The sequence below is a fragment of the Arachis ipaensis genome, chromosome B10 (assembly GCF_059453495.1).
Source record: "Arachis ipaensis isolate K30076 ecotype BB chromosome B10, ASM5945349v1, whole genome shotgun sequence".
NCBI classification, from domain to species: domain Eukaryota; kingdom Viridiplantae; phylum Streptophyta; class Magnoliopsida; order Fabales; family Fabaceae; genus Arachis; species Arachis ipaensis.
In genome coordinates, this window is record NC_142435.1 from 2,336,285 (window position 1) to 2,350,000 (window position 13,716).

General features: G+C 29.9%; 2 protein-coding genes across 2 annotated transcripts; one reads left to right on the top strand and one right to left on the bottom strand.

The window, feature by feature from the left end:
• Positions 1 to 6,856: 6,856 nt before the first annotated feature.
• On the top strand, positions 6,857 to 9,154 carry LOC107621603 (pentatricopeptide repeat-containing protein At4g18975, chloroplastic). Its single transcript, XM_088503306.1, has 6 exons — positions 6,857 to 7,127; positions 7,202 to 7,284; positions 7,390 to 7,498; positions 7,628 to 7,771; positions 8,295 to 8,507; positions 8,618 to 9,154. Exons 1-6 carry the CDS (start codon positions 6,975 to 6,977, stop codon positions 8,825 to 8,827), a joined length of 912 nt encoding a protein of 303 aa, XP_088359432.1. The 5' UTR covers positions 6,857 to 6,974; the 3' UTR covers positions 8,828 to 9,154.
• A 512-nt stretch (positions 9,155 to 9,666) lies between these two features.
• On the bottom strand, positions 9,667 to 11,926 carry LOC107621609 (large ribosomal subunit protein uL18c). The gene is made up of 3 exons (XM_016323644.3): positions 11,717 to 11,926; positions 10,715 to 10,876; positions 9,667 to 9,965 (listed from the first exon to the last, which is right to left on the bottom strand). The coding sequence occupies exons 1-3, from the start codon at positions 11,876 to 11,878 to the stop codon at positions 9,816 to 9,818; spliced, it is 474 nt and encodes a 157-aa protein (XP_016179130.2). The 5' UTR covers positions 11,879 to 11,926; the 3' UTR covers positions 9,667 to 9,815.
• Between the last annotated feature and the right edge of the window lie 1,790 nt (positions 11,927 to 13,716).

Genomic DNA, 13,716 nt, shown 5'->3' on the forward strand with positions numbered 1-13,716 from the left:
TCCGAAAAAAAAACCCGTATTCATATTATTAAGAAAAAGCAATGAACAATTTTTTGTCCTTGGTGGCCTGGGGAGTAGTGCAGCCATGCTAATGCTAGCGAAGAATAGTGTGGTATGATCTGTTTTGGATTATTTTGCGATCATAATGTGGTCATTTTGTTTGCACATATATATATCACGATCTTGACTTGTTGACTCGGTTTAAAATCATCATGTCATCATTATTACTGATTAGAGAGTAGTAATAGTGGCATCATAATTACTATTAGTAGAGTTATTAGAATAGTAGAAAACGAAAATAGCATTTCCCCTATGAGGGGGGTCGTCAGTCACGTTTGAGATTAATAGACATACTACTAGTACTCCGAAAATTCATCAACTTTTTGGCTCATACCAGATAAAATGGTGTGGTTTCATATAAATTGTTTTGACATGCTACTAGCTAGAGCTTCTATGGTTAAAAATTTTTTACTTAGATTTTTGTTATTTTAAAAAAAGACTGTATAAAAAGGGCCGGATAAAAAAATGTATACAAAATTTATACTTTAAGTCGAAGAATATTTAAAAAAAAAAATATTATTAGATGTACACTTTTTACCGTTCAAGAGTGTCACTTCTAAAAGACATACAAGTTTATAAAAAATATAATCTAAATTATACTATATAAAATTTGAGTAATGCTATGTGTATACTAGTAAAAAATACATGATAGAATATAAATACACATTGAAAATAAATTAAAACAGACATATATTTATATACAAATATATATATTGATGACTGATTTTAGTGGCTGATTTTGGTGTATAAATAGTATTTTTATAGAATAAATGATCATTTGTACCCATAAAAAATGAAAACGCTGACATATATACCCACGTTAAATCGAAACTAAACTTGTTTTGATCCAGTGTGGGTACATATGTCAGCGTTTTCATCTTTTATGGGCTTTTGGGATTCACTAAAGATCGAACTCTTAACCTTTCGGATCTAAAGCTCTAATACCATGTCATGATACCTCTCATCCCAAAAGTTTCAGCTGATGAAAAAAGGTAACACTAATAATTATACCTCTAATATTCCCTAAACCTCCATTGTACACATTGTACAAATATTCCATTGGCTTCTCATATTTTTCCATTTTGTACGGATCTATTTGGATTGTCTCATATTATTCACCTTTTAAACCTTAACAAATAAATGACTTAACACATACTCAAAATATGTTATATATCTACTCGTAATTTGTATATCTCTCAAATTACTACTGATTTGAGTGTAAAAAATCTTTAGAGATGCACCTCACTCGTAGAGATGCCAACCCATAAGAAGAAGATTTATTGCAATGTCGTGTCTCGATATTATAAGGTTCGTGTTCCACCGTAGTCTTAACTTCACCTTCAAAACAACAATTATATATATATAAAATTTAACTTTTTAAGATAAATGATTTCTTGATAGAATCTCCTATTTTAATTTGTGTGAAATAATTCTTGAGGAGGGGGTGGATGTTTTTCCAATCTAATACTAACATATATCTACTTCATCATATATCCAATTACACTTAAGCAAGTTCAAAGTTAGGATTGTTGAAATATAATAATGTTATGTTGGAGCTAGAACTCTAATACCGTATCATGAAACCACTCATCCTAAAAATGTAATCTGACAGGACAATATAACACTAATAATCATATTTCTAATACATTCTAAACCTCTATTGTACATATTGTACGCTTAAATCATTGACTCTCTATATTTTCTCTTTTCGAATTTTTTGTATGGAAAAATATAGGGTACCAACATATTATCTGCCAACTTATTGTCAACAATAATTAATTATTATATTTTAAATACATATATAAAGAGACACATCTATAAAATATATCTATAAAGACACTTCTATTAAACACAATCATAAAAAAGACATTTTTATTAGACACATCCACGAAGACACTTCCATGAAACACAGTTATAAATAAGAGTTGGCAGAAGTTGGTAGATATACTGTTGATAACGTAGCGGGACCGTTTTTGTATTATAGATGTGGAAAGAAATTTTTTTTATAATTTTTAATTAGGTTTACTTAATCAATTTCTAATTATTTAAATTTTAAATTTAAATTTAAAATTAATTATTAATAATTATAATTAATTGAATTGTTTAATTCTTGGGTGATTACACACTTCCTTACCTATACTTTTTCATAAATTAATAATTCATCTGAAACGTAAACCCAGTGAAGTGTAGGACGAAACCATTCCAAGTTACCACTAACATTATTGACTTTGATGGCAGCTCCGATCCAGCCTGGGATGTGTGTTTGGATCGTAATCACGCAACTCAGTTACTCAGATGTTACGTAAACTAAATCAGCTTATTAATCACCACACGCTGCAGTAATAGCGTGAGAGCCGTGCCGAGCCGCGCCGAGCCGAGCCACTATTATAGTAACGGTAAAACCAAAAACTGATGAGAAAGCGTGGTTAGAACGAAATATTGAATTTGGCCGAAGACGGCGCATCTCGCGGCTCCAATTCTCAATTCCCGATGACATAACAGAATCTTGGTGGATCCCACAACCATACACACCTGTCAACCACTCATTATTGACGCACGTGCTCTCTCTCTAGCTAGCTATAACCCCCCCTAATCTCTCCCTAATCTTCTAATCATTAGGTCTGCTTTCTTTTTACGTTCCCCAACGCTGTTTTCGTGCAAGTCTCCTTTATTTTCTTATCTCATTTCGACTTTAATTATTATCTTTCATTGCTCCCTTTATTTGTTTAGTTAAGGCATATATACATACATACATATACCTCTTTGGTTATTCCAAGTAACTTGTATTGTCCAAGCAACAAGGTTAGTTTCCTCCGCAAGAGATGCTCTTACAATTCCATTTCTTAATTTGCTTCCATCACTTCATCCCAACCCTCCCCTTCATAATACAAGTTTCGATATCATGAATTAAACTTTAATTCTTGTTTAATTGTTTTCCTATTGCTCAACATAACACATACACTCTCCGTGAAGAGATCAAATTTATGATTAGCAAAGATATATAAAACTAGGAAAAAGTTTGGTAACCAAAATTTTTCAGCCATAATCAGCCAAAACTTTCTATATTTTATTTCATTTATATCATTTAATAACAGTTTTATTTTTTACTTCACTCTCTTATCATTCTACTTATCACCGTTCATTCTACTTATCACCGTTCTTATCAAATTTGCTAATTAATGATATTAATTAGAAAATCATATCCCTTTTTATTAGCCACTATTATAATCAATGCTGAAGATTTGTACAACAGACGAACTCACTCAATGATTAATATATTTTTACAATTAATATTATTCAATTTTAAACTATATTTTATTATGTAGTTCAAATTATTTTACATATATACTAATAAATCATTATTCAAAATATTTTAATATTTTATTTTTGAAGACATTATACATTTAAATCGACTTATAATTTTTTAAATCACCGTCTTTGATAATTTAAAAATTTATTTCATGTTTTTCAAAGTGAAAATGATTTATTTTAATTCACATATATTTCTAAATTTTACTATAATTAGATTTGAAAAAAAAATGTCAAATACCTAAATTAATTTATTCAATTGATAAATTTATTCATAACATCCACAAGTTTATACACATAACATCCATAATTAAGTAAGATACACATAACATCCAAAATTTTATATTAATAACATCCATAATTTCATACTCATAACATTCATAATTTCATACATATAATATTTATAATTAACAAATTTTTACAATTAATATTACCAAATTTTAAACTATGTGTCTTGTTATATATTTCAAATTATCTTACATGTACACCAAAGGGTCATAATTTTAATATTTTTTATTTACTATTCATATGTATACTTATTTATTGATTTTAATACGACGAGTTAATAATTATTTTTTAAATTTTATTTTTTAATTTTAATTTTTTTATTTTATAATAGCCTATATGTAAAATATGAGTTGTATACCAGAAGTTGTTAAATTTTCTAATTTAACATCCATATTTTTATACGTATAATATTTATACTTTTATATATATAATATCCATAATCAATAAATTGGTGCTAATTTATTATTATTTATTAGTTTATTTTGCAGGTCATGAACCAACAATTTTAGATATTTTTAATTTTCAATAAATAAAAATTGATTAAATTTAAAATATTTTATTTTTTATAAAATGTATTGAGGTGATTTGAGTTTTTTTTTTAATTAAAAATATAAGAATTTAAAATTTTTATTTGGAAGAAAAAAATTATACAATTATAAATACATGTAATAATAATGAAGGAGAAATTTTCGCAATTTGATTCACATTAAATTTGGAATTAACTTTTTGTATAATTAAATAAGGAAAGATAATTAATGATAGAAAAAAATTAATTGCGTCAATTAAATTAGGAGAGTGATTCACACTCTCTTATCAACGCAAATACTATTAGTCATATACCTTTATTTATTATCTATAATATTTTGGTTACGTAGCATTGCCCTAAAACTATTATATAATAGCGAGTAAAGTATCGTTTTTGTTTCTAATGTTTGGGGTAAGTTCTAAAGTTGTCCCTAACGTGTCAATCGTCCTATTTAAGTCTCTAATGTTTCAAAATTGAGTCAATGTTGTCCTGCCGTTAGGGATATATTAACAGAATTGACGGCGGGACAAAATTGAGACGATTTTGAAACCTTAGGACTTAAATACCACGAAAACATTGTGGATAAAAATGATACATAGAAATAAATTTTAATTTTATTCTTCAATAATATCAATTTTTTAGTATACATGGTATTCAATTATTTTTTAATCACATCGAAGTAAATTACACTTAATCATATTACTTTCATTTCAAATAAATTAATTTTTTTTATAATTTTACTCTTAAAGATTTTTAGTTACCATAAAATGTTTGTAGAATGACTAGTATATAAACTTGCAGAAAAGAAAAAATAATATATACAATAAAATATAAATTATATCTTTTGTCTCTAATGTATCAAAATTCTTTAAAATTATAAAAAAATTAATTTATTTAAAATGAAAGTAATGTCATTAAGTGTAATTTATTTAGATGTAATTAAAAAATAATTGAATACTATGTACAATAAAAAATTAATATTATTGAAAGATAAAATTAAATTAAAATTTATTTTTATGTATCGTTTTTGTCCCTAACGTGTTCGTTCTATTTAAGTCCCTAATGTTTCAAAATCGTCTCAATTTTGTCCCGCCGTCAATTCTATTAACGGATATCTAACGGCAGGACAACATTGAGTTAATTTTGAAACGTTAAGAACTTAAATAGGACGATTGAAATGTTAGGGACAACTTTAAGAATTACCCCAAATATTAAGGGACCAAAACGATACTTTACTCTATAATAGCTAATACTTTTTTCTAAAGAAATGTTTGAGTAAATATCTAGAGCTTAATTAATTTGGATCGGAATATATATAGAGATCTTAATGTTGGATTCTTTTAGGATGTGATTTTTATTATTTGAGAAATCTTGAACCTCTACAACATCATATATATGCAAACAACGTCATTCTAGATTGTTCCATGTATATATGAACTTTAAGAAATTGATGCTACTTGCACTTGAGATTTGACTATGAGGATGTTGTGATTATTCATTTATCCACTTATGCGTGTTGAATGCATGTAAGCGAGACCTATTTTTATGGAAATATAAAATAAATAAATGAACAAGTGTTTGACATTTATGTTATAGTTGGTTTGAATAACTATAAAACGAATACGTACACCAAATGGATGATAAGAAATTAGGAATATTTAGTTTAAACCCTAGGAATAAAAAATTAGAGAGAAAATGTCGTGTTAGACTGTTCGGGGAGAGAATGAAATGAGAGGTGTAGGTTAATCCAAGTGTGGATTGAAGGCTTAATCATTGAGAAAACTACTTTGTTATATATTTATATTATATATTTACATTATTGTTATCTTGATAAGAACGTCAGTTATGCTGCATTTGTTTACAGAGATAGGACATTGAGATATAAAATTGTGTTTGGCAGAGAAGACATGGATAGAGATAATGTATCCAAAGACACTAAATTAGTATATTTTGTATCTATCCTGATAGAAAGGACACGAAAGCACTAACAAAGAACATAACTTATTTTTTATTTTTTCTTTTATTATTTTTGTTAATTTTTATAATTATATTTTTATTGTTATATTTTTCATCTCAAATATTTTGAATGAAAAAAATAAGAACAAATTGAATTTTTATAATTTGTTCTAGTTTATCATCAAACAAAATATAAAAATATAAAATTTTGTGTTTCTATCTATCAATGTTTTATCCTGTGTCCTGTTCTTAGTGTCTTGTACTGTCTTATTCTTAGAAACAAATGCAGCCTAAAAATTTTGAACAATAGATCCTGTTAATTACAAGTTAATATATACACTTTCCATCACTTATTATTGGTGAGGATCATTTTTATAGCATAACATATATTCAATATTTATCCATACATTGTTTAATTTATTAGGGAAACATTAAAGATTATTATAGACTTATAGTGATGCAAAATAGAACCCCACCAAAAATAGCAAAGCTGAAGAATTATTGAAGTGTAGTAAATCGATTCAATACTGTCTTTTCTGTGCTTTTTGGTAACTAAATTATCGTGGGCTTAATGATCTTTTATATTTTCTCCACAACATCTCAAAAACTGGTGGCCCAATTAGTAAAAAATATTCCCATGTTGGCCCAAATAGAAGCCCACAATGAAACCAATTGAAGCCCACCTTGCTCCTCGCGAGTCCTTGTTCGATCCTCTCTCACTGTCTCACAGCAACTCAGCTCAGTTCCCAAACCCTGCCTCCGAGCTCCGCCACGGTGCCGCCGCTTCTCTCTTGCTGCTGTTGTGCTCCGTTCTCGTCCCCCGAAGAAAACCACGATGCTTCAAACACTTCAAAACTCAATTATTTGCCCCTTTCTTTCATCACCCAAATGTCACACTAGGGCTCAACCTCACTTCTTGCTCAACAATAGTTTCTCTTTCTCAATAACAACACTATCCATCTCACATAACGTTAGAACATTTTCAAAAGTAATTGCATTTCTTTGTGTAGCTTATTCTGCTCAGAAAAAAAAAATTCTCACTTCTCTGGTATTCAATTGCAGAGAAGTGATGCCTATTGTGCGTTTGATTCCTCACTTGGTCACTCCAACATTTCCCGAAGCAATAGTCTTTCAGAGAAGGAGAAGTAAGTTATTATTGCACTTATTATTCAATGATATTATAGTTTATGTGATTTTATGTTTTTTAACCATTTACTCATGCTTCATGTTCCAATTCACATGTAATTTAGACAAGGGAAGAAGCAGCAGAAAAAGAGAGTGGCAAAGAAAGAGCACCACTTGTGGAAAAGCAGAGATTCTGCTCAATCTGGCCAGAAGGCATTGAACCTTATTAGAATTGTATGTTTGTTCATACCAATTTTTTAATTTCGGTTTGGAATTTTGTTAGAAAAAAAAAAATGAACCTTTAAAAATATATATATATTTATGTATGTTCATTTTTGTGCATTTTGAATATTGGAACGTTAGGTATCTCAGCTTCCTAATGAGAAAGAGGCTGTTTATGGGGCTTTAGACAAATGGACTGCTTGGGAGACAGAGTTCCCAGTGATAGCAGCAGCCAAGGCTTTGAAAATCTTAAGGAAAAGGAGACAATGGCTTCGTGTAATTCAAGTATGTTATACTAAGTTCTTCATTTACTTCTGCAAATTTTGGGACACTATTTGACAACTAATAATTATGGTTTGTTTGAGAAGTGTTCATTAAATGTTTCCATGACTTGGTTCAAAGCTGAAATTGCTTCCACATGAGATGAAAGATAGTTCATGGGTAAAACTTTTTATGTTTGAATTTGAGTTTCTACCAAAGCCAAAATTGTTTATATCAATCATGGTTTATGTTATTATATAAGTGAAGAATGGTCTTTAGCTCAAGAAATGGTCCTTCAGCTGTTCAAGCTGCAGTCTATATAAAATACTCACATCACTGATTTGGATCTTTAGTACTTTAATATATATCAATGTGCTTTTTGTATATTTCTTTTCTTTCTTTCTTTATTTTCATAATAATGTTTTGATATTCTTGAGAATGCCATCCAGCTTGAGTTTGAGCCTTTACAATGTACAACTGTAATGATATGTTGTTTTGTTTACTCTGTGAGGAATGGAAAAGAATCTTACTGCTTATCAATCCTCAGGTAGCAAAGTGGATGTTAAGCAAAGGCCAAGGAGCAACAATGGGAACATATGACACCCTTCTTCTGGCATTTGATATGGATAAGAGGGTAGATGAGGCAGAATCATTGTGGAATATGATTGTTCATGCACACACACGTTCTGTCTCAAAGAGATTGTTTTCTAGAATGGTCACGTTATATGATCATCATCATTTGCCGGAAAAGATTATTGAGGTATATTTTTGTTGTACCATCAATCTTACTATACCTTAATGCAAACTGTTAAGCAATATGAGATTAATTCTTCTATGCTTTGACATGGAGCTATCATGCTTGTAAGTTAGATATTTGCAGACATGGAGGAGTTGCAGGTAAAACCTGATGAAGATACGGTCAGACGAGTGGCAAATGCCTTTAGAAAACTTGGCCAAGAAGAGAAGTGTAAATTGGTTAGAAAACGATATGGGCTTAAGTGGAAATATATTCACTTTAATGGTGAACGGGTTAAAGTTAGAACAGAAGCTTGGGAAGAAGAAGATCCATTTAGAAGTTGAAATTGGTGTCTCCAAATTGTCAATGAGGACACCAGTACACCACCATATTGTTACATTCCTAAAGCTGCTGTATTAGAGGTTCACTAGTTTGGTTCTGTAACATGTTTAGAGCTTAGCAGATAACCAATCAGGGGAGGAAGTGAGGAACTGAACTTTCCTTGAAGGATCGGTGCAGTGCTCCCAGATATAAAAATGTTGTATACTTGTATATATATATATATATATATATATTAGTTATGTATTCAATGGAAAGGTAGCTAAAATTTAAGAAATGTATTCATGGAATGTAATTTTAATATAGTGATAGTTCTAAAAATTTTTTTGATATGTATTGTGGTATCAACAAAAATGTTAGATCCAACCAACTACTGTCTTAAAATGTTACAAGTGGATTGAAATTAATCTCTATATAACATCAACTGTTGAAACTTGAAACTTATTTTTCTTTTTTCCATCCATGTGACCAGTGATACTATCAATGATACTACGGGACTATTAAAATGGGAGAAACTTTTTCTTCCTCATTTTTCTTTGTATGGAGCACGAAAATGGTTTATAATTTTGACTCGTTTTTGCAACCTAGGTGTGTGAAAATGCACCCTTTAATTTTCATTTTTCTTGACTGCCAAACTAAATTGCATAAAATAGTATATTTCTATATCCGCATTTAAACTGGTAAATAATAAATTTTTATTTAAATAAAAAAGCCTAATATTAGGAGACATATATTTCAAATTAGATCTTTACTAATAGTTATGTTTTGAGGGAAAAAAAATGAGACACCATCCTAGAATAGATGGACAAGAGATTTTACTTTTTGGTGGATAAGAATCTGGAAATAGAAAGAACTGTGATGTAGATGGATGGATAGAAGAAAGAAGTCATTGGATCATCACAAAGTCACCGGAAAAGAGGCACTGCCCTTAAAAAGAATTGTTAAATCATTAACAAACTTCAAAATGAACTACATGGCAAGTGCATAATCATTTTAGAACTCCAGACCATGTTCGCGAGCTGCATCTGCGAGTGCTTGAACACGACCGTGGTACGGGTATCCACCTCGGTCGAAGGCCACCTTTGTGATCCCTTTATCCAGACAGGACTTTGCAATGATTTCACCAATCTTCTTTGCTACTTCCTGAAGCCAAAAACAAAAACAAGAAAACAGAAACAAAAGGAAAGGATCAGTATCATAATTGAGTGGATGAAAGTATGAATATGATGCAGACATAGCAAGATTCTTCCAAGGGAGTCAGACCTTACAAACTGTGTACACCAGAAACACAATCACAGAAGCAAGGTTATTTGCCAAGATACAAATTATACATGATACTCGGATTAAAAGGAAAATATGAAGATTCATGTGCAAATAAACTTGGGCTTTCAGATTATTTCTTTAGTCTGAGTGATCTGGATTCCTGCTTCCAATATATATTGAACAATTTGAGGAAAAAATGGTAAAATCTTGGAACCTAATGTGTGATAAACAGTTGAAAATATAATGCCATTACTCGAAGTGGATATCAGTGAAAGTGGGAGAAGCTTCAAAATGTAAATGTGTTTCTTTCTTCTACAAGTCTATGGACCATTATGAATCAAATTAAAACTTAAACTTCTACTATATTGGCATTAATAAAGCGAATCAACATTAGAGGTAACAGTTTCATATTCAGTAAGCATTCGATACTGAGAAACTCAGTAAACATTAATCGTTAGGTTTCCAATCAAAGATGCTTGAATTTAGCTTTTGAATTTGAGCAATTGAGCAGTTATCTATTAAGGAAACATGACATTTGATCACAAGAACCGGGATGTTTCGAGTACATGGACTGAAGTATGACAGTAATTAAGCGATAGTCAGAACATCAAAAGCATTTTAGAACTTACAACTGTAGGACCAGCTGTGTAGTTGAATTCTTCAAAAACTGCCTTCTGCATTGTTGAAACAGAAGCAAGAGTGTGCATGTTGGTGTCATCTATGACCTGGACAGAGAGATGCTTGTTGGATCGGAACACGGACAATCGTGGCCTTTCTGGTGTCCCTTCAACCTGACAAAACAGAAAATGATCTAAAACAGATATGCATTGCATTCTTCATGAGGTGAACTTACAATCAACAAGGAAAGCTTTACCAAAGAATGCCTTGGTCCATATTCGCAGTAAAAAGACTGTTCCACAGCGCACAGTACTAGCAACAAGAAGAAGAAAAAGGTAAAGAGAAAAACTGAGTACAGTGCCCCCCCTCTTGAACCGAAATTTCCATTTTCTTTTGCTTTAACTTTTTTCTTAAATCATGTAATCCAATATTTCAAATCTGTTAAGTTTACATGCTTAACCAATTCGAATGACTCGGTTAACCCTGCAGCACCAAAACTTATGAACTTCCGCTAAATATAAAGATGGATCATAAAGCACAACATAGTGCATATAATATAAACCCCATAAAAACTCGGGTGAAGTCGACTTCACGTGAAGTTGATACCTGAGAGCCGTTAGATAAAGATTTAGTGAAAGCAGTCAAATCATTTAAGGGCTCTCAGATATCAACTTCAAGTAGAATGCACCTGAGTTTCTACCTATAAAGCCATAGCCAACAATGCAGAAAAACAAATAAATCAATGCATATTCAGCAACGAGAGAAGAAACAAACAAAATCATAGATAAAATAGGTGTAAAATACAATTGCATATTGTTGGGCAAGAATTGACTTTTAATCCACTAAATTAGGCTCCTTTTGGTTCCTAGAATGTCAACAACTTGAAATTAGTGTAAACAATGAACTATTCAAAAAGCAAGGAAAGAAGAAGAGGGGTAAAACCGTAAAAACAGCCAGCAAAAACCCTAACTAATCTCAGAATTTAGAAAAGAAGCAATGTAATTAAAAGGGACCTTCTTCCTGATGCGGATGTGGCGGGCGGTCCTGTCTTGGCGGCGGGTGGTGGAATGCGCTTCAACGACGAAAGAAAAGGAAGGGGTTTGCGGGTTGAGTGGGAGGAAGGAGGAGGAAGTTGGGAATGGTGAATGAAGGAAGGAGAGAGAAGAAGTATTCATTCTTGTGTAATCACTAATCTCTCACCTTATCCTTCCGCTGCTTCATACTTTCTCTCCCATTTTTATTTTCAGTTTGAGTAAATTTTCGTTTTTGTCTCCAACGTTGGGGTAAATTTTGTTTGTGTTCCTAACGTTTAAATCGTCCTATTTGTATCCATAACATTTGTAAAAGTGATTTAATGTTATCTTGCTGTCAATTACATGTCTGCGATAGAATTGATGATCTACTCCGAAAAATAGCTTATCAAATGTTGAAACTAATTCCTACAACATTTATATAATTCACTTTTCTAGGGACATAATTGAATCTAAACACAAATAGTGGGTATAATATTAAAATCGAACACATTCAAGTGAGACCTAATTGAGAATAAATACATCCAAGTGAGAATAATTGAAAAATATAATCTAATTTGTTAGTATAATTGATAATAGGATAACATTAAATCACTTTTATAAACGTTAAGGATACAAATAGGACGATTTAAACGTTAGGAACACAAATAAGACTTACTCCGCAAAAACGATACTTTACTCTTTCAGTTTTTATCATCATCATCATTTTAAAGAATTTAATTAAATCAGTTAATATTAAACTATTGTTAAGATAACTAATTAAACATCAACTTTTTATTTTAAAAAAAAATTATAATAGCATATAAGTTAATAAATTTTTTATCAACATACTAAAAATAAATTATCCACCTTTATAAGTTGCCATAAAATTTGGAAATAAATATGATTATATACAATAATAATTTCCATGATTCTATCCTATGATTACATATATGAATTATATATCTTGTTTTATATTGGGATGCATTTACCCATTATTAATTTATATAGTTTACACAAATTTTTCAATTAACAAAACAAAAAAATTAAAATGCTAAAAATTAAAATTTTTTTTACTAATTTTTGTGGAAGAAAATTGGTTTAACCATTAATCAAGTATCGTTAAAAACAAAAGAAAGATGGGATGTTATCTATTTAATGTAAATATTAAAAATTTCTTTTTGCATAATAAGAACATTAAGACAAATTATTAGATATGATGTACATAAAAAATTTACATGGAGAAAAAATAAGTTAATATTTTGACAATAATCTGATAATTGTCGCTTATAACTTCTATATTTTTTTAGATAGAATATTTATTCAACCAGACAATGATATTTTATATGCAAAATGTTTTATTATTATTTTGAATTTATAGACTTCTACGGATATATTAGGTTATACTCAAAAAAAAAAAAAAAAAAAAAAAAAAAAACACAAAATTATAACAAAAGCGGCCTGCTAATAGAATGTCCAAAAGAACACACATTCAAAATGCATCCTAGCATATACATGAGGTGTTAGAATATAATTAAGATCAATTAAGATCAACTAGTATTATTTAGCATATTCAGATATAAATATTTAAATATGTTAATTGATCATAATTAATTCTAATTGATTCTAATTATATTCTAATATCGTATATATATATTGTTACATTCCTAAAGCTGCTGTATTAGAGCTTTCAATAGATTGGCTCCCTAACATGTTTAGAGCTTAGCAGCTAACCAATCTGGGGAGGAAGTGAGGAACTGAACTTTCCTTGAGGGAACGGTGCAGTGCTTCCAGATATAAAAATGTTGTATATATATATATTAGTTACGTATTCAATGGAAAGATAGCTAAAATTTAAGAAATGTATTTATGGAAGGAAATTTTAATTTAGTGATAGGTCTAAAAATTTTTTTGATATGTATTATGGTATCAACAAAAATGTTATTAGACCCAACCAACTACTGCCTTAAAATGTTACAAGTGGATTGAAATTAATCTCTATA